General features: G+C 36.0%; 1 protein-coding gene across 1 annotated transcript in view; it reads right to left on the bottom strand.

The window, feature by feature from the left end:
* Positions 1-22496, bottom strand: part of ABCA12 (ATP binding cassette subfamily A member 12) — a 170932-nt gene that overhangs the window by 66027 nt on the left and 82409 nt on the right. Inside the window, exons 9-18 of the mRNA XM_059168127.1 lie at positions 21824-21899; positions 17229-17347; positions 16094-16200; positions 10076-10332; positions 9865-9977; positions 8532-8656; positions 6441-6614; positions 3683-3847; positions 3158-3368; positions 1673-1812 (exon numbers count right to left, since the gene is read on the bottom strand). Of these exons, the coding sequence (XP_059024110.1) occupies positions 1673-1812; positions 3158-3368; positions 3683-3847; positions 6441-6614; positions 8532-8656; positions 9865-9977; positions 10076-10332; positions 16094-16200; positions 17229-17347; positions 21824-21899 (1487 nt within the window). The remainder of the gene's footprint in view (positions 1-1672; positions 1813-3157; positions 3369-3682; positions 3848-6440; positions 6615-8531; positions 8657-9864; positions 9978-10075; positions 10333-16093; positions 16201-17228; positions 17348-21823; positions 21900-22496) is intronic.

The raw sequence follows: 22496 nt of genomic DNA, 5'->3' as shown, positions 1-22496 counted from the left end.
TTTAAGAAACACTTCTAAAAGGTGGAGCTAGTTAAAAAAAAAAAAAAAGTGTCAGAAATTTCCCACATGGTCAGAAGTTTTTAAATGGCAGCTTTTCATCAGGTCAAGAGATCACTTTAAAAAATTCTGGAAAATGTAGGGTTTGCTTCACTGTCCACAATGAATTTACAGTCAAGATGAAGTCATACTTTCTAGAGTTCCCAGAAGTTATTCATTTTTTTCCAATGATACACTTAACTTTACTACTATAGAAACATCGAGTTCAAGGATATGAGAAGCATGCTTCCATAAACTGCTGGTGGAAATGGGTGTGTTATACCCTCATTTGGAAAGCAATCGGACAACAGTCATTAAATAAAATACATTATTCCTCGATCCCTCAATCCTGAACAATCATCTCACTGTAATAAAATACCAGTGTTTAAATAATATGCATGAGAGTATTTGTTGTCACATTATTTACATTAGCACAAAAATAAAAAGGAAACACTGGAAACAAAATGAATGCCCACCAATTGAAGACTAGGTCAGTAAATTCTATGGTATGAAAAAGTCTGCAATTTTCAAAAAGAATGAATTAAACTATACCAATTGAGTTGGAAGAATTCTCACAAGGTATTGTGTGAGTAAAGTAATATGTAGAAAAACATTATAATGTAACCTCATTTAATTATGCAAAAATGACAAAAAAACTGCATATGAATGTATGTATAGCATAATAACCTATAAAGAGTTAGAGAAACGTGCATAAATTATAGAAAAAACACATCTCTAAATGCTAAAAGTCAAAGTTACATAAAAGAAAGAGTAAGATCAAGAGGAGAGGAAAAGAGAACCAAACAAAGAAGAAAGACAAAAAATGACTAAACTCAGGGAATAAGCAGGTAATGACTTCATTTATGCAAAAATTATAAAGAAGTATAGCCAATAAAGTAAGTAAGATATTAAAATACAAACAACAGAAACCAGTGATGAACTCGTGTCCATTTTTATATAGACCTAAAATAATGTTATATTCACCTAGATTATGGTCTAATGACCAAGTAAGGGTAAAGCAGAGATTTCTTTCTTTTTTTTTTTTTTTTTACTTTCACTCTATCATTTTAAAAGTAGGCTTATAATTCAAGTCATTAAAGCTAACTTTAAAAGTTGGAGAGAAATGTAATTATGGTTCAGTTAGATGGTAAGTAGTTACTATTAATAATATCTTTTACAACATCTATCTCTTAGGTAAATATAACAAGTTGAATTGTACAACCTGATATGAAGTCAATAATTTATAATCTAGTGACTGTTTTGTTCAAACTAGTTATAAAATACTCTAATATTATTTTTACTAGTGCTATTATTTTTATACACTCTGGAAATTAGACACCAGTTGTAGAAAAATTTTCTGCCATTGGAGATAAGCTGAAAAATCTGAGGTCTTGCTTCAACTAACCTCATTCTCAAGGGTCAGCACAGTTCATGCCTCTTCAAAGGGCTACCAACCAATCTACATTGTTTACACATATACAGGGCAGAGTTTGAGAATTAAGAGTTTCAGAAAGCTAAGGGTAATCGTAGGTAAGATATAAACAAAGCTCAGTCAGTTACAGTAAATTTGGAAGTTGATTACTTTAAAAATCATCTTAGTACTCTAAACAGAAACTTTGAGTTATAATGGTCAAACCTTTTCCATTATTGCCTTTGTGATGGGGGTATATGGTGCATACAAAATTTTTCCCAACAACATAGGTTTCAAGAAAGCCCAAATCACAGGTCCAGCAGGCATATTAATGATGTCTTTATAAAGGGAGAAGCAAAATGGTGCTAGAAGGGAAAAGTGAATAAAACCATTTAGTATGTGTATCTAAAATCTATTTCCTTATTGTAAATTGACACAGATTATTGTTATCACACCCAAAGATACATGCCTTATACTTCCCTTACCATTAACAGTTGCGAGGCCTCTGGTATCAAAGTAAGAAAGTGCAGTGACCACTATTTTTTTTTTTAGGTGTGAAAGTTTAACTCAGAAAACAAGCCTACAGTAAGACATGGCATTTTGCCAAGATAAAAAGGCTGAAAATCACATTCCAGAATATCTTCCAACGGATCCACCTCACCAGGGCTTAATTTAAGAACATATTTAAAAATCTGCTACTAGGATACTAGTACCAGATACTAAGAGTTGGTCCATGAATGCTGAATGAATAAAAAGATGAATAAATGCGTCAATCCAATTGCTATATTAAACATCCATATGTGGGCGCCAGGATGGCTCAGTTGGTTAAGCAACTGCCTTCGGCTAGACCTATGTCATGTAGCAACCTGCTCTGCAGGGCGTTTACTTCTCCCTCTGCCCCTCCTCCCACTTGCTTTCTCAATCTCTCTCTCGCAAAATAAATAAATAAAATCTTTTAAAAAATAAACACCTGTATATTATATGGAAAAGCCCAGTTGATGGAATTGTGGGGTTGATGTGCCATGAAATCTTTAGAGTTCGGCTGCATTCAGAACTTTTCCATGTGTGATACAACTTTGTAATTCTCGAAAGTTAAGAAAAATATTGATCTAAGCAGATTTATTTTTTAATTTTTAAAAAATATTTTATTTATTTATTTATTTGTGAGAGGAGGTGGGGAGAAACACAAGCAGGCAGAGCGGCAGGCAGAGGGAGAGAGAGAAGCAGGCTCCCCGCTGAGCAAGGAGCCCGATGTGGGACTCGATCCCAGGATCCTACGATCATGACTTGAGCCAAAGGCAGTAGCTTAACCAACTGAGCCACCCAGGCGTCCCTCTAAGCAGATTTAAAGCATGCTTTTGTATTATGTACTGGCAACAATGATGAAGTTGTGGCTGACAAATGCTGAATGTTGTGATTAAGAGGCTAGACTTTGCAACAGACCACCGAGTTCAGCTCACTGCTCGAATACCTTCAGGTTGGGTGACCATGGCCAGTTAGTCTGTTTGTGCCTCATTTCCCCTTAGTAAGATGGAGAGACACACCTTTTACGCTTGCCGAAAAACGGGACTCGGTTAATATGCAAACATGTTTGATGTGTGTAGAAGTGTTGGGGAAAACTAATACTTCACTGATCATAAAAGGCTGAGCTAGAGCAGACAGTGTTGTCAGGAAGATGATGTTACTATGCTGACTTTGACGTTTACTCACTGGTATGTGTGGGAATTCCATATTTGGAAGCAATCTGTTCTTTGCTTAATTTGTAAGTCAAAAAGTCCTTGGTGTGGTTGCCTTTTCGCCTTTGAGAAGAGGGCAGCAAGGCAGTTAAATAGTCAGTGGTAATCCCTTGGGAACACAATGCTTGCGAGATGGTGCTAAATGATCCTTGGGGTGTGTTCATCCGCTTGCTTCTGTACATTGCCTATGAGATAAAAATCCACAATATATTAACATCAGAAAGCTATAAATGCTGCCGAGAACAATACAGAAGAAAACCTGGTAATGCTTATAGCTTCCATAATTCCTTTAAAACATGTATCCCAAATATAAATGCAGAATGCTGAACTTCACTGACTTAAGTGGCCAAAATTTTTGCCAGAGTAGAAGAGTTTTCCTGAAGGTGCTTTTTCCCAATGTACTATATTGGTAGCTGAATGTATTACAACTAATCTCAAATACAAGTTAATGTGACAAGAGGAATTTCCCAATAAGCACATTACTGGGTGACTTTTTTACCTGTGTTAATGGAACACTTCTGGGCAGATGCATTTGTCTCAGGGATGTCATTTTATCTAGCAGTGGATGTGTGCCAGAAGCCATCTGATTGAGAATCTCTTTAAGCCTCATGAAGAGTTCTATCATCTTTTCTACTGGCTTTTGATCTTCCCTGGGGAAAAACACCTAATAGGAACAGAATAAAAATAAATGATGTATGTGGAGGCACTGGAACCCATATACACTGTTGGTAAGAATCTTAAAAGATAGTTACTTTGGGAAAAATTGTGGAAGTTTATTAAATACGTAAACATAAGTTTGGCATGCAACCTAGCAATTACATTCCTAAGTATTAATCCAAGTGAAATGAAAACATATGTCCACACCAGGATTTGTATGTGAAGGCCCATGGCAGCATCATTCACAATAGCCGGCAAAGTGGAAACAATCCATATGAAAGGACAAACGAAATGTACATCATTTAACTAGAATATTCTTTAGCAATAAAAAGATAGGAAACACTGGCACATGTTGCAAAATGCATGAAATTAAAAAACATTATACTGAGTAAAAAAAGCCAAACAAAGACCATGTATTGTATGATTTAGAGTATATAAAATGTTTAAAAAAGGCAAGTCTCTGGAGATGGAAAACAGATCAGGGACCACATGGGCTAGAGGTGAGTAAGAAATAGCTGCATATAGACACAAGTTTTTCTCTGGGGTTGAAGGAAATGTTTGAAAATTAGATTGTGGGAATAGTCGCACAACTCCATACATTCACTTAAAGAATACTGAATTGGTCACTTTGAATAAGTGATTGTGGTATATAAATTATACCTCAATAAAGCTGTCAAAAATAAATGATTCTAAAAGTCAGAAGGGCAAATATCAATTATGTAACTCTTCATGGATATACTATTACTCAGAAATCATATAATATGATCCTTAAAATCAGAAAAGTTCTTTCAAAAAGCTCATGTGACTCATCAAATTTAGTCATAATCCCACAATGCTTTTCTGCTGCATGAAGATACACTGGAAAGATTTTAAAATTTTCAAGTTATTTCATCCTCTCATTCATTTAATCACCAAATGTTAATTGAGCGCCTGCTATATCCCCAGCATGGATGAGGGGATGGGTATACGGTGGTACACTAAGAGATAACATCCCTCCAGTCAAGGAGCCTTGGTCTAATAGAAGATCTAAATACCATTATGAGCACAAGACACACCCGGAGAGACATCATGGAGATGCAGCTACCTCAGTAGCACAGCTACTAATTTCAGTTGTACTTTTTCTAAATTACAACATTTCAATTTTTCTTCCAGTTCTGCCAAAATTCTGGGCATTTCCACACTGATGTGAAATAAACTGACTCGTGACAAGAAATTTTTCATTATTTTTCTTTGCAATACCTAAAAGAAGTAGAATGGTCTTCTGCTTGTCAAGTGCATGTATTTAGTTACTAAACTCAACAAAAATTATTTGGTTTGATACCTACTCTGCAGAGTCATTATAAAATAAGGATTGACATTTTAATCCTTAAGGTGAGCAAAACTAATAATTTCACTTCATATGCATTTTAGTTTATAGTTTATGTAAAATAACCAGTTGTCTAGTTAATGGGTATTTGCTGAGTGCCTCTTTGGGCCTGGCACCATTCTTGGCATTTGAAATATTGGCTGGTTCCATGGAGCACCTGTGCCCAAGGAGTCACCAAGTAGGAAAGAGAATTTTAGGGATGGGAGGGGTTTTGCAGATCATGGGGTTTCATAGGATCTGGGGCATATATTTGAACAGACTGGGGAGCCACTGGAAGGTACTGAGCACAGGGTTGGCATAATGTGACTTAAGCTTTAGGAGGATCACTCTGGCTGCTTAGGGATGGTGGGGCAGGCTGGTGGTGTGGAGGCAGGAAGGCCAAATAAGAGGCCACTGCAGAAATAGAGGTGTGAGAAAATGATGATCCAGAACAGGATTATTGATAACTAGTCCTAAAAATTTTCACCCCCTTTGCTGTAACAACAAAAGTCAGCTATGTTGCTTCTGGTTCTTCTTACTTTAAAGGGGAAATGTTTTTTTTTTCCCAGTGTTTGCAATAACATGTAAATATTTTTGATCAAGTATAGATATAGGTGAAATAGGTGTCTGATTCTTCTATGTATGTATTTTTCATTTGGTTCTGTATTATACAGGTACTTACGAAGCATGACTTATTGTAGGATGAAGTCATTCCTGACTTTTCTAAGCTCTAATAATGACCCATTTATTTTGTTGTACTGCAGAAGTAACAGTAGCCTCTTTCTAAATTGGTGGAAAACACACACACACAGATTTTTAACACCAAAAAAACTCCCTACTTTCATTTACAAAAAAAAAAACAAAAAACAAAGCAAAACCCAAAAAGCAAACAATAAACTTTGTTCTAATCTTTATTATCCTATCAAATTAATTCTTGTTCACTATAATAAAAAAAACACTCACACACACACATCTGTATTTCATACTTTAGTATAATATATATTAAATTTAATTATGTGGGCTTGGATACACAAACTGAGAGCTAATAAGGCAGTAATATTAATTTCTTCATCTATAAAATATACAAATTTCTAGTATATGATCACTAAGGTCCTATTTAGCTCTAAATAAAGCTGTAATTCCAAAGGCTGTATAAATGGATCTTATTCGTTATAGTATCAGGGAGCATACTCGTGTAATCAAATGTTTTTATACTAAAATGTGAATATGAAGTACTTCAGCAACAGGAACTTACCTTGTATGTGAAGTTGTAAATGTCCAAGTAGTGCAGAAGGGTGAGTCCAATGAGGTAAGACTTCCGGGATCTTTCTGGAAGAGGCAGGCTACAGAATTCCATCATCACATCCTCCATTTTGGGATAGGTCATATTGGCATCGCAAGAATGCAACCAGAACACACGAGAAATAATCTGCAAGTTGGAGGAAGAAAAATATTTTAGTGTGAATCTTTTGAGAGCTGTCTCTCAAGAGAAAAGCTTTGCTTTATTCTTGGGCTTCATTTAAAAATGTGATAAATTATGCTCCAAGTCAATTCTTCCCCCTGATTTAAAGCACTCATCACAGGGTGGCTGGGTGACTCAGTGAATTAAGTGTCTGACTCTTGGCTTCAGCTCAGGTCACAATCTCGGGTTCATGAGATCAAGCCCTAAGTTGGGCTCTGTGCTCTGTGGGAGTCTGCTTGAGATTCTCTCTCTCCCCCACGCCCCACTGTGTGATCTCTCTCTCTCTCTCTCTCCAATAAATAAATAAATCTTTAAAACAAAAATAAAGCACTAATCACTATCAATAAAACTGTAGAGAGCCCAGAGTTCACTGGAAAGCTTAAGAAACAAGATGGAGGAAAAGACACGAAGAAGTGTCTTTGATAATTCTGAGATTTCTTCCAAACATCTGGGTAAGTGATAGTACCAAGAATGAATTGATCTGGAGTTAAGTCTGGGGAAAATATTCATTTAAGACTCATTTTCCCTTTAAAATCTTATTTAGTGTATTTAAATTACATTTTGTTTTTAAAATCATTTGAAGTTATAATCTTTTTTTTTTTTTAAGTTATAATCTTACACAAGAAACTCTAGGTATCTCTATTGAGAGATAAAGGGCAAAGAATAAAAAGCCAAGGATTATGTAATAATATCAACCAACCATCCTGGACAGTGATGCTGTGTGAAAAGTGAGGTATGTATATGAGAAGTTAAGAAGTCTCTATTGCCATTGAGTTGAAATAGAGAGAAATGTTTAGGAAATTCAAGACTGTTGAAACTTTTCTCTCCTTCCTTTTGAAAACAGTAAGAATGTACACTCCCCATTTATGTATTTTTATTTACTAAAATGAACCTGCTCTTCAGAAGCCAAACACTTAATTACTGAAATTAGATCTTAGGATAAAATGAGTAAAAGGTGAGATCAAAGGGAAAAGGTCAATAACTATTTGCTAGAGCAAGAGGAAAAAAAGGGAAGGCAAAGTACTTTTAGTTTTGTATGAGGGAACCAATGAATAGGACACAAGTAAACCTAAATATTTCCCTAAGGCAGTCTTCAAGGCTTTCAAAAAACTTTATCCGATATTGGAGAATATCTGGGCTGTGCTTAGAAATGACACACTCTGTCACACGTAAGTTTTGGATGGATGAGGCCTTAAACTCTGCAGTTCTTCTGGAAAATTTCTATGACATTTTCAGACAATGGACTTGGGAAAGGGATAAAAGAAGAGACATTTCAAGTGGAAAAACCCTATTATCATCCTAAGGAAATGACATTATTAATTTTCACACCCAAACATGTTCACTATATCCACAAACTTGCCCAGGGTTCCCTGGATCCTATCTATTTTACATACTATGTCTTGTCTTGGGACTTTTAAAAAAGCAAAACTGAGCATTCATTTCAACAAATTGTAAGTGGCCTGTTTTCTTTTCTTTTCTTTTCTTTTTCTCCCAATTAGATTACTGAAATCTGACTTTGATCATAACAGGCTGTGCCAATTTATCTCAGAAAACGTGACTGTGGTCATGCATATACAGAATCATTGATGGCACTACTTATTTAAGAAAACCATGTAGAGGTAAGGAAAAGGAGAGCACAAAGGAGCGGAAATGAAGGAGAAGGAAAACTAGAAGGAAAGGAAATAAACAGTGATAACTTGTCTTACTTCAGGATTTTTCTTCTAACCCCACTAGAAATTGAGCCTCTAATTTTATCATTTGCAAGCAAAATGCACCAGATCTGCGAGCAACTTCTCAGTGTTTAACTGGTAGATGCTCAACAAATATTACACATGATTTAAACTTTTAAGATCTGGCTCTAAGTACAAATGTATTTTATCCCACCTCAGCTCTGTTATCAGGGATAGGAACGGCCAGCAGACTATCGATACTTCTGTTGGACATGCCTGTCGTTCTCCTCAGCTCTTCCTTCAGCTCTTCAACATTCTTAAACATTTCTATTAACTGACCTGCAAGAAAATAAAAAAGAAAGAAAACGCGTGTTGGTTGCAATGCAATTCTTTTTAACTTGTTGTACTAACATTAGAGGAACCTTCTAGACTAAAACATACACTCAACATACATGTCTTGGGTCAGGAGCAAAGGTCTCTCAGTTTTGGCAAACTCTGCATCTTTAGGATCTGTTTCTATCTGATTTAGACTAGTTCCAATTATGGTATCATTGGCCCAAGGTAACAGATTGTCCTGGGTTATAAATTTTCCTTAGATGTCTCCAACACAAGGTTGATTAAAAAAAATCTATATATGGTTTCTTCCCAGACTTTGATCACCTAATACACTAAATGTATATCCCTCCATTTGATTTAAAAAATCACACAAATTCAAAATGTTTTCCAACCTCGGATCATATAATACTGTCAACTTAGGACAAGGTTTGCTAAATCTGCAACATTAATGCTGCATAGCACTTTTCCTTAGTTTTGTCCAGTTTACAGTTTGTAAAGGACTTTTTAATAGTCCTTACCTCACTTTTATATAGAACGTGTTTAACTTCAAACTTTTTTAGGACACTGATTATAATTTTTTCATATCTGGGTCACTCATAACAAATGATATTTTGACTTAAGCAGATTATAATCTTCATTCTGCAAATATCTTTTGACTTCTTCATGAAGTATCCCTCATGCAAATATACCCTCTTTATTTTTGGACTTACTGCCTTTCAAATTTTTGTGGCTGCCTGTTGTCCAAAATTCTGAATGCCTTTCTTTTCAGTATTGAGGTATTATGCAAAGAAGAAACGTATTGCATGGGGCCTCATGCTCAGAATACTAATAGGTTCTGAATTGAGATTTCTATAGATGGCAGTGCATCTTTTTTATTTTTTAAATCAGATTATTTTCATGAAATAAATAAATTCCATCCTAGCTAATGCGCTTTAATATATCAGAGAAATAAAAGGTGAATGGTCTAACTAGTTAAAATTTCGAAGATCTTTTTGCTGTGAAATCAAATTTCCCTATTTCATCCACTGCTGGCTTTCTGTGTGTTTATTTTAGACAAGTAACCATATTTGAAAGCTTTGGACTTCTCATGTATAAGGGCAGATACAAAGTAGGTTTGGTTGGGAACTTCAGAAAAGCCTTTCTTAAACTGCACCATGAAAATCACATGCATTCTTAAAAGACAGCACTTAAAAATATGAATGGGGAAGAACCTGGTTTTTCAGATGGGTCTGCGCTGTTATTGACATGCAGCATGGCTTCTATGGCCGGCATTAACTGTGTGATATTTTCCAGGTAATTCATTTGCAGTGCCTGTTCTAGAAACCTGGAACAAAGCAGAAGAGGAGAAGAAACTACACTAAGCATATCCATAATTATCTGAGAAGGGGTTTCACCAAGGAAACAGGCAATGAAGATACTTACCCATCCATATTTAAATCTATTTTGCTTGGCTCCCCAGTAAGCAAATCCCTCAGTTTTTTAGATATAATATTGTCATGGTACAGTAAGTTGGTTGCTATTTTGGTGCCAAGTTCTGCTGCTTCAAGCAGCTGCACATGAAACGCACTTTCTTCACATAGGTTCCCAAAGTTCACGTCAGAGAGCTGGCACATTCTCTCTATTGGACGGAAAGTTTCAGCTTCGCAAAGAAGTTCGGTCAAGTTTCGAAGCTGAGACAGCTTTCCAGAATGGGGAAGGAGCAGGAAATAGATTAGTTACATTATTATAAATATTTGGTAATTGATAATAAGTAACCAAAATTGATTTACTTTAAAAAAATTGTTCATTTGTGTTTAATTTGTTGGCATTTGGCAAGTTTTACTGCAAAGCATTATATCCTGTCATTTGAGTTTACTGCTTTCTTTAGAATTTTATAAAACTCTTGGACCTATTAAACCTGTATTTCCCAACTGGACTCAGATCTTGTAGACTCAATGGTTAAAAAAGAGGTGGTTTAGTTTTATCTCATTTAAATCACAAATACTTCAACTAATTTATATTTTTGTTTAGGTTTTAAATCATGTGGAAAGGCAGACAGAAAAGTGGGTTTGGCAAAATAAAGTCTTTCTTCCTTGTACACATTAAGATGGCTACTGTTAAGTAAAAAAGAAAGAAAGAAAAAAAAATGTTGGGAAGGATGTGCAGGAATTGGAACCCTTGTGCACTGCTGGACGGAAAATGATGTGGCCACTGTGGAAAATAGTATGGAGATTCTTCAGAAATAAAAACAGAATCACCATATGATTCAGTAATCCCACTTCTGTGTACATACCCCAAAGTACTGAAAGCTGGGTTTCAAACAAATATTTGTGTACCCAGGTCCACAGCAACATTGTTCACACTAACCAAGAGGCAGAAGCAGCCCAAGTGTCCACTGACAGATGAACTAAACCCAATGTAGTATACAGATACACAATGGGATATTACTCAGCCTTAGTATCAGATACATGCTACAACATGGATGAACCTTGAGGACCCTGTGCTGTGTGAAATAAGCCAGTCACAAAAAGACAAATACACTGGATGATTTCACTTAAATGAGGACTGTAGAGTAGTCAAATTCACAGCGACAGGAAGTAGAACTGTGGCTGCCAGGGGCTAGGGGCAGAGAGGAATGGGCATCATGGTAACAGGTACAGGTATTCAGTTTTGCAAGATTAAGACAGTTCTGGAGATTTAACAGGCCTAAACTGTACAGTTAAAAATGCTTCAGGCGGTAAATTTTATGTTGCATGTATTTTACCACAATTAAAAAAAAAATCATTGACAAGAAAAAAGCCTTTTGAAAAATGCAGCATGTGAATCACTGCATTTAATAAGAGTACATTTTAATAAGATTGTGTTTAAAATATGGATGGGAATAAACTTGGATTTTCAGAAGTGTCAGCAATGTTTTGGACATTATCTTCTACCCTCTTATCTACTGAGGAAAACCGGGTGCCTTTGTTCTCTGGAAGTACTTAAAAGTTCTGCTGTGCTTAGAAGCTACCCTGGAGCTATTCCTTTTAAGAAGTCAAATAATTTGGGGCACCTGAGCTCAGTCAGCTAAGCATTTAACTCTTGATTTCAGCTCACGTCCTGATCTCAGGGTCATGAGATGAAGCCCCACATTGGGCTCCATGCTGAGTGTCGAGTCTGCTTAAGATACTTTCTCTCTCTCTCTCTCTCTCTGCCCCTCCCCCTCCTCTGTCTCTCAAAAAAAAAAAAAAAAAAAAGAGAAAGAGAGAGAGAGAGAGAAAGAGAGAGGAAGGTCAAATAATTTGGAGCAACACTTAAGGAAGCAAATGCATGTGTCATTCATTGCAACTCAATTTCAATCAGAAGTTGCATTTCAATGGAAATGAAATATTTTATGATCCAAGCAAATGTTTAGGGATGTTTCTTTCCATATATCAAATGGGAAAGGCACAATTATGTGTCTTAGATGAAAGATTTATAGTAACTACATGGAGGCAGGAGCAATTAAACACTGATCATCTTAGATAGTAAATATCATTGGTCTATTTTTTACTGTATTTAATATTCTAATTGACTTCTGGCTTTGAACTACCTAAAATAGCCTCATGCATATTAAAATTCTACTCACTAGTCTCTGCTGTGAGAAAACTTCCATTACAGGTCCCATTGTTTTATCAGCTGTAACTCCGTGTTTGCCATTCTATTCCTTCCTTTGATTTTCCAAATACTAGATATGATTGAATTTTTAATGAATGGAGCCAAGGCTTCCTGCCACATCATCCAGTGGCTTTTAGTGATTTCATACATAAAAGGATAAATACTGGTAGCCCAATAAATTTGTTTTAATCAAGCTTTGAGGGTATAGTAAATATGAGACTTTTACTCAGTAGAGACCTAAATAAATATGTATGTATATATTTTGGCCCAAATATATTTTTTAATGCAAGTTTGACATACATGTGTAAGAAACCAGTAAAAGTCCATACAGTATAATCCTTGCTTGCTAACATAAAAATTATTGAAGGAGAAATTGGAAGTGTAGCCATGCTACTGAAGTAGAATTGGTTCTCTGAAATAAGGGTTAATTCAGGGTCCATGTGGAATACATTGTGGGGCATCAAGGAGCAACCAGATAGTCATTCAGTATTTGTCATTATTTATTACTTTCCTCTAAAAGCAATGCAGGCATTAAATTTTTAGAAGCTTCATGGATCATTAATAATCATAAATTCAAAGAATTAAAATTCTCTCTTCAAAAGTATGTGTCAAATCCAGATTGTGGGTCTGTCAGAACCTCATGTAGAGTCCTTCTCTCCTTTATCATGACCCTGGTCCACATAGTGAAGAGAAGCTCAGGTCAAACTTGAACAATGACCCATAACTAACTCCATGTCCAGCTGTGACTGTATTCCCCAGTGCCCCTGGTCCCTGAATGCATCTGAAACAGAAACGTTAAGTTACATTTAAATAAGAACTCAAAATATCAGTGCACCTGGGGCTCAGTTGATTGGGTGTCCAACTCTTGAATTCAGCTCTGGTCATGATCTCAGGGTTGTGAGATTGAGCCCTGCATTGGGCTCACGCTGGGAATGGAGCCTGCTTAAAATTCTCTTTCTATCTCTCCCTCTGCACCCACCCCACCTCAAAAAAAAAAAAAAAAAATCTCAAAATATCATAGGTATAAAACTGATAAAACAGCAATGCTCCTGGGCTCTTGGCAAGTAAATGCAGGGGAAAAGAACTTATTTAAAAAATTAAAGGTGTTACAATAAAAATACTGTGTTACCCATATTTCTGCACAATCTGGGGAATATCCACTTTATGTGCAGTTCCCCAATCAGGAAGCCTTCCTTCTTACAATGAACAAAGGAGAAAACATAAAAGCTCAGGAGAAGTTCAATGTTAGGACTAGAAAAGAGGGGTAGGAACAGGAGAAGTCACTTTTGAATGACAAGCATTTGACATTTTGGAGGATCTAAACCTTCTTAGAAATGCCACAAGTCAAGTTTTAGAACAGGTAGGCCCTAACTGTCACAATTAAGATACTAATTACCAGAGAAGGCAAAGCAAGAAAGTTAAAATCATCTCCTGCTGTAAAACTGTAAGAATTTATCTTCATTCTTTCAGTGATACACACTGGACATTTTCCATGTGTCCATACACCTGGTGCTGAGAATACAACAGAAGAGGAACAGACTTAACAATGTCCTCGGGGAGCTTACAGTCCTGGAATGTAGGGGTTCTGTCAACTAAAAATAGCAGCCATACTTGTAAATGACAACAGATTTTCTACACAAGTGACAGGATTGTGTTTATTTCCACTTCTGTGGCTTCTAGAACTTTTTTCATAATGTAACCCCCCAGTGGAGCAGTATCTTCAAAACGTGGATGCTGTTTTAAATTATTCTCACATCTATCTCCCATTCCATGAGTGTAAATGATTGAGAATGGATTGTTCCAATTTCCCTGGTGTACATTTTGTGCTGCCTCGCTACTTCACAAGTTGAGAACCACAGTGAAAAATTGTCCAGGTGACACAACTACACCACCAGACTCTCTTTTCACACCCTCATTTGTTCACACATCCATGAGTTATCTTGAGCTCCTACTATGTGGCAAATATGGGACTTTAGAGATACAAAAGGCAACATTTTATCTGAATTTACCCTCTAGGGAGGGAAACAGACCTTACTCACACATCATGCTATAAAGCTAAGTAGTAAGTTTCAATAGTCAGAAATCTCACTGCTATCAGACTCCTCTCGCTTATGCCCACTGGCTGCTGTGTTGTGTCACCTAACCTCCTACACCCCATTCTTCAAATGTCTCTTCCTTCTCTTTCTGCCACTGACAAAGTGCAGGGCTCACTTTTTGCTTAGGTTACTGCTAAAATCACCTACCTGGCTTTTCTCCATTCTGTCCTGTATAGTTCTGCAAGAGCGACCTCTTTCTAAAATGAAAATTTTACTTCCTATCAAATGCACAACTTTCCAGACAAGATTCAAACTTGGTGACTAAGTAGACGGATCTGGGCCCTGTCTCTCTGCAGTTCCCTTTCCTGTCTCTCCCATAGGCACCTTATACTCCAGAAGGGAACATGTCTGTCCTTCAGGTTCACACCTCTGTCTTAACAAATGTAGGTCTGTGTGTGTGAAATGCAGGACTGCAACCTAATCCCACTCTGCCCATTAAGAGCAAGCATTATGTCCTCCATGCGATTTCTTCTCTCCACCCTCATCCCCCAAAGTTCAATCTCACACTTCCATACACAGAATCCTGTCCATCCACATGCCACAAGGCTTATTTCACTGTGTTATGATTATTGGTCTGCTTTCCCATCTGCTACAGTGGATTGGTGTAAGGACTTTGGGGTTACAGATTATGTCTTTTGAATAAATAGATTAGTGTTATGGGACCATAGATGATGGATTGAATGAATGAATGGATAAATATTATGTGCACACAAAGCCATTATCCTGGCTGAGAAGCAGGGAGAAAGGCAATACTCTAATATTATAGAAGTGACATTTAAACTTGTCCTTGAAGGATGAGTAGGAATTTTCCAGATGAATGCATAACTTCCTTTTCATTTGCACAAACAAATTAAGATACTGCTAAATTAGATGCATTAGAAATTTTGATTTGTGTAGAAGACCAGGACAAAATGTAGGTAATCTTACTAGCATTACCTACTTGTACTACACATGGACATATGTTTTGGATGCCTACTTAATTAGACCATGTTGACTACACAGAAAGTCATCTTGCTTGCCCTGAATAAACCAGTTATAATTTTGCTTTATCCCTGCCTGCATAAATTCAGTTAAACTGCTGTTCTTACTAGGAAAGCTATTTTCAAATTTTAATAGGGTTATTTAAGAAATGATGTGAAATATCACGATAACCTATATACTATATGCATGAGCTAAACAAAGAATAATAGATAAATTTGAACCAATTCAAGTTTCAGAGTTTAAAATTTTTTTCTACTGCTTTCCCTCCTTTAATATCATACATCTTAATATAATTTATTACTTTCTACTGCTGATGACAATAAAAATAGGTTAGTCAACTTCTGAGATTTCTGCACACGAAAGTCTAAACACCAGCTTTTAAGAGCAACGTTTATACTTTTAAAAACTGAGGCAAACTTAAATTGGAAATCATATTATGAATACTATTCTGAAATTACAAAGCTTAATGAGATAACCATATTATTAGCCATCCCTTTTTGTATGTGAATACTATAATTAGGCCTTTATGGGTCACTTCATATATAGAGATATCCACCAATTAAGAACAAAATGCCATTTTATAGCATAAGAACACTTTTGTCCTCCCCCTTTTCTGGCATTAATATAGTCAAAATAGGACCCATATTTATAAAGACATAGATTTAAAACTTAAACTGAAAATATACCTTGCCAGAGTATTATAGAAAATGTCATGGTTTATTTATTTATTTTTTCTTTCACGACTTACTGTTGATTTCAGGACTTCAGGAACTGAAGAAAAGTAATCCTCATAAAAACCATCTTGAAGAAAAGATTTTTTAAATGAAATCATGGACTGCAGGAGTCTTAAATTTTCTGTAAAGGAAGAGTAAAGAGTTACCTTATGTGAACTGCAAGGTCACTTAGGAAGCCCATTTGAAAAACACCTTTATCCTAATTTACTGCTAAGTTTTTCCTAAGATAATGGCCTAGTTCAATCTAAATATAAGACAAGTGAAAATTTAACCTTTCCTTGAACCATGGAGACTACAGAGTTCATTATTTTTAAAATATTCATAGATATTCTGCTTAGAGACAAAAATATTTCTAGCAAAGGTACTACGCACTTTTGGCTCTTCGTGAACTGAATCTGCTTTGATCTCTGACTTTTGAATATACTATTAAGTTGAAGTGTTTGGGGAAGACTAGATTGCATAATCACTGTGACATATATATGCCCTTCCAACCTTGATTAATTCATGCCTAGTAAACAGACACCATGCTTAAATATTTGCTGTGCCATTTCTTGCCATTAAGTCTCAAGAAATTATTTTGGTGTGAGCAAAGTGAATGTAGACCCTTTGGAAAAGGTGAGAAAATCAAGATTTTCTCTTGAAAAAGGAAAAGAGACGTCTGATTAAATGCCATCTTAATGACTGTCCAGGAAGGCAGAAAATTGAAAATAAGGTGTATAAGGATGTAGGTAAAAACAGTCTGCCACACAAAAATCCTTTGTTTATAAATAATTTACACCTGCTCATTCTTCATTATTTCTTGATATATAAGATTATTAGGGATACAGAAAATGCCATGAAGGGTTATATGAACTACTAATAATTCCAGGAACTTGGCAAGTTTGTCTGGGTGGTCATTATCATATTTTCTGTTACGTGGTCATTGCACATTAAAGTTTCTCCAGGTGACCAGAAGTACCCGCAGCAGGAACAGAAGTAACAATATAATATCACAATTAATATTACCTTCATATACCAAACTACCAAACTGAAACTCATACATATGGAAACTAAAATTTTTTAAAAACCCTTCTTTTTATTTTTTAAGCAAATGTCTTAAAACAGAATTAGAACCCTAAGCAGCATTTTGAGTAGTAAGAAGAGTATTACCTTGTGATCCCTTGGCCAAATTGTCAGTGACATTTCTCACACATGCCAAGTAAGGAATGTAAGGACTATCTGCAGATATATTTAAGACAGCATCTTCAAAGCTTTCCAGTAGTAGGAGCCTACAGAATTAGAAAAGAATATATAAACTGAGTCATATAAAAAGAGGATAAAGCTATTTTATTGAGATCATTTAAGTCCCTGGTTGTTTGGCACTGGTTGAAGTGGGCATTAAAACTGTGAAGTAGAACATCTTCCTCCATCTGGCCTAAAGGGCACACTCGCTCTGCACCCTCTGAGTGCTTACTTCTCTATGGGAATTATCTTTAGGTTTAGTTTTTTTAATATCCAGTCATAAGTGATCATAATATTATTTTTAGGCACATTCATATGAAAGAAAAAAAATTATGGGGCTAAGGTAGCCTGATGAAATACAGGAGTCCCAGTTAAATCTGTCTGGATGGCTCAGCTGGTTCAGCGGCTGCCTTCAGCTCAGTTCATGATCCCAGGGTTCTGGGATCAAATCCAACGTCAGGCTTCCTGCCCAGCGGGGAGCCTGCTTCTCCCTCTCCCTCTGCCTGCTGCTCTGCCTACTTGTGCTATCTCTCTGTCAAATAAATAAAATCTTTAAAAAATGAATTTCAGATAAACAATGAATAATTTTTCCTTTTTTTAATGATAAATAATTTTTCAATGTAAGTGTAACTTACTAGTCTTATATGTCTTTCTTTTCTTTTTCTTTTGTCTCCTCTAAATCTGAAAACCCCTCTGGGCTTCAGTTCCTTCCCCTGTAAAATGAGATGTGGGGGGCTGAATGACTTGCTAATCCCTTCCACCTATAACATTCTTTTTTTTTTTTTTAAAGATTTTATTTATCTGACAGAGACAGATCACAAGTAGTTAGAAAGGCAGGCAGAGGGAGAGGGGGAAGCAGGCTCCCCTCTGAGCAGAGAGCCTGATACGGGGCTCGATCCCAGGACCCTGAGATCATGACCTGAGACAAAGGCAGTGGCTTAACCCACTGAGCCACCCAGGCGCCCCCACCTAAAACATTCTTCAAATAAATTTAAATTTATTTAATTGTGACTTTAAAAACTAGTGGAATATAATTCAACCATGAAAAGTTCCTTCCTGGGGCGCCTGGGTGGCTCAGTGGGTTAAGCCTCTGCCTTCAGCTCGGGTCATGATCCCAGGGTCCTGGGATCGAGCCCCACATCGGACTCTCTGCTCAGCAGGGAGCCTGCTTCCTCCTCTCTCTCTGCCTACCTCTCTGCCTACTTGTGATCTCTCTCCCTCTGTCAAATAAATAAATAAAATATTAAAAAAAAAAAAAAAGAAAAGTTCCTTCCTTTTCTTTACGCAACCAATTTAATGTTTCCAAATTAACCACTTTCAGGTCTCCCTTCAGCCTGAATGGCATATGAGATACAGTCTAGGATTTCTGAGGCATCATTAGAGTGAGTAAATACGTGTGTGTTGTGTGTGCCCTGTCACTTCAACTATGAGGCTGCATCTCTTTACTTTGTAACACCTTCCCTTAGTGTCTGTGATTGAGTTTCATGGACAGGAGAGATAGCATAAATGTCAATAACTGATCTGGGGATCATCGACTTTGAATCAAACTGCACAATATATAAATTAACTAATTCTGTCAGATTTTTAACTTAGATTTTATTCAAATACTAAGGAAAGAGCCTTATCCTGGTATAGCTAAATAAACATGTAGAAAAATGTTCCCATTAATGTCAAAGCATTTTAAATACCCTTAGGGGTATTTGAAATGTGGGTCTATTCCACGGGATCCTTGAAGAACTTTAAAGAGAAAAAACAATCTACAGCAAGAGAAGTCTCTAACATGGCACTCAGAGCATAGTTAATTGGCCAGATAGCTGACCCTCATTTAAAGATGAAGTGGTATATATACACAATGGAATACTATGCAGCCATCAAAAGAAATGAAATCTTGCCATTTGCAACAACATGGATGGAACTAGAGCGTATCATGCTTAGCTAAATAAGTCAAGCAGAGAAAGACAACTATCATATGATCTCCCTGATATCAGGAAGTGGTGATGCAACATGGAGGCTTAAGTGAGTAGAAGAAGAATAAATGAAACAAGATGGGATTGGGAGGGAGACAAACCATAAGTGACTCTTAATCTCACAAAACAAACTGAAGATTGCTGGGGGGAGGGGGTTTGGGAGAAGGGGGTGGGATTATGGACATTGGGGAGGGTATGTGATTTGGTGAGTGCTGTGAAGTGTGTAAACCTGGTGATTCACAGACCTGTACCCCTGGGGATAAAAATATATATTTATAAAAAATAAAAAATTAAAAAAAAAAATAAAATAAAATGGTAAAACTAAAAAAAAATAATAAATAAAAAAAAATAAATAAAAATAAAGATGAAGTGGGTGGCTCAGTGGGTTAAGCATCCACCTTCAGATCAGGTCATGATCTTAGGGTGCTGGGATTGAGCCTTGAGGGACTCCCTACTCAGCGGGGCGTCTGCTTCTCCCTCTGCCCCATAATCCACTTGTGCTCTCTCTCACTCTGCTCTTTCTCTCTCTTATGAATAAATAAAATCTTAAAAAAAATTAATAAATACAATTGACAGCTTCCACACTAAAAAAAAAAAAAAAGTAACCATTTCCATGTGTTGTAGTTACTATAGCACAGAACCATTTGCATCCTGGTATAGTGCACAATATGGAAATACAGATCTAACCTATGTGGAATAACACAAGGGATTCTCATGGTGAATTTTCAAGCTTAAAATAGAAGCAGAAGAAGGTTGCACTAAAAGTGACCTTGAAATATTATCTAAGCCATTCTCTTAGCTTCAGGAAGAACATTTGACTGTCAAGATTTTGGTGATTACATTTAATATACTCTGAAAATTAAGATTCCATATGTATGTGCCACTGCTTTAGCATAAAAATCTAATTATTCTTTTAAACTATTTATGTATCTTTTGTATACAATCCTATTATTTTCCAAGAATGTTTGCAATGAAGGATGAGCTTGTGAGTGTGCACACATATACCATCAGAATAATACAAATAATAACCTAAGGACAGAAAGAAGAAGAGAGAAGAGCAATGAGGGAAAAATATTTTTAAGCAGCTTCTTTAGAAAATTCTAGACCAAAAAATTCCTTTATTTTATGCCAAATATTGCCACTCTGTGACTATTTTAAAATGGGAATGGAAAGGATCTCCAAAGATAAAAAATCCCTTAATTTCATCAACCTCAACAAGAACCATCTTAAAAGTACTGAATTCTTTCTAATAAACTGTCAGCTAGCTGCCAGCAAGTACACTGTTTCTGGAATTTGTGGTCTGAAGTGCTAGTGTTATCAATGCTATGAATGTCTCAAGGCTCTGATAAAAAGGTACCTGGTTTCAACAATAAGCATACAGTTGTTTCAATACAAAGGTTTTGTTTTTGTTTTTTGGGTTTGGTTTTTTTTTTTTTTTTAAGTATTTTTGACAGCTCTATAAGGAATGTGGATAAAAGCCCAACTTTTTGGAACACGGCATCCTAGCTAGGGAGAAATTTTACAAGGTTGCTTGATTGCTCTGGAAAGAACACCTGGTTCAGCCACCTTAGGGGAGGAGAAATGTGGGAACAGACCTACAAGGTGGCTGTTTATGGAATTTGCCTAGAATTTATCCAGAGTTGGAACTTCTCATCAAATAATAGAAAGTTTATAAACAACTGCATAGATCGTATTTCAGAAAGAAAAAAAAAATGGCTAAAAATAAGTCCTACTATTTGCTTTTATTTGTACAAATTTCCATTAGCACAGAAATTTATCTTTCAGGACTGAAATTAAAAAAATGTCAATAGTATACTTTATCGGGCCAAAACAATGTTTACATAACAGGCCACCTAGTCTCTAAATTTGCCTTGAGTTACAGGAATTTCCTTCAGTCAGCTTCCACAGGCGCCCGCATTCATTCCCCACGTTGACTAGTACAGTTACTTCAGAGCACTGCTCACATTAATGGTCTTCAGAAGCCAATGCTACTGTTGTCATTTCCACTGCCTATTTCTAGGACAACATATTTACATGCCCCAATAAGAGTCCAAAATTAAATTACCTATAAACAGTTTTACCTACACAAATGCTACAGAAGCAAACAAATTTTGTATTATCTTGACTGGCATAAGAAATACTGTGATTTTTAAAAAATAAAATAAGTCACAATGTGAAAAATTGGATGCTTATACAAGTTTTATAATGAAAGACCTTAAAAAAGTTGGAAATTCGACCTCCACCTAGATTTTCCTCAGAGATATAAAATAACCATCCAGACAGGACACTATGGATCTAGTTATATACAATATTACAACTGAAAAAAGAGAAGCTCATGTTTCAGTCTCCAGAAATGTCCCTGGATAATATGAAAAAATAAGTTTTAACTTTACTACTTTTGAGCTATGTGCCTTTCTTGGTTAGTCAATAGTGGATTTTTCTATTTCAAAGTTTTACAAACTGATAAATGAATTATATAAATTTATAAATTGTGTTGATTGCTTATTCAGACAAGTTACCTACTAGTGTAGAAACAAACAACAAAGAAAGACTTACTGTGCAGCCAAGCTGCTTGGGGACAGTAACTGCCCATCTTCCTCGTGCCACACATGCGTCACATTATCAGAGCCACCTACAGAAATGACATTTATGGAAGTAAGCACTTAACATATTTGCTTCAAGGATTTATTTTTTTGTAGCAAAAATCATCACAGGTAAATAAATGGGAAGAAAATGCAGAATAATCTGCAGAATTTTTCTGCAAAAGATATTATAAAATATATCTATCTTTTTTCTGTTGGAAACATTCAGGATATTTATAGGTAATATGTACCTGCTAATCAGAATAACCTCAATGGTCAAGCACATACATTTCTAAGAAATTCTCTGTCAAACATGACATTATTTTATCCTAAGAACTGTATGCACAGATGACTCTTGAATACTATAATACAGATTGTGTCTACCACATGATTTGTTAAACAAATGAGGCCCAATTTTCAGTCTTCCAGGTCACTGGATTTTTTTGCCTTCAGTTGTCAAGAATGTAGCCTTAGGAAACATCTGCTATCACAAATCTATATTTTCCACAAATCTATACTTTCAAAAAGCAGTCACTGATTTCAACTGAATGCAGCTGTGAATGCAAATTGGGTCGTATTAACAGAACCGTTAGTGGTCTCAAATAATATGAAGTTTCAAAGTGTGGAAGGCAATCACTAACTAATGG

The sequence above is a fragment of the Mustela lutreola genome, chromosome 3 (genome assembly GCF_030435805.1).
Source record: "Mustela lutreola isolate mMusLut2 chromosome 3, mMusLut2.pri, whole genome shotgun sequence".
NCBI classification, from domain to species: Eukaryota; Metazoa; Chordata; class Mammalia; order Carnivora; family Mustelidae; genus Mustela; species Mustela lutreola.
This window is presented reverse-complemented; position numbering and strand designations above follow the sequence as displayed.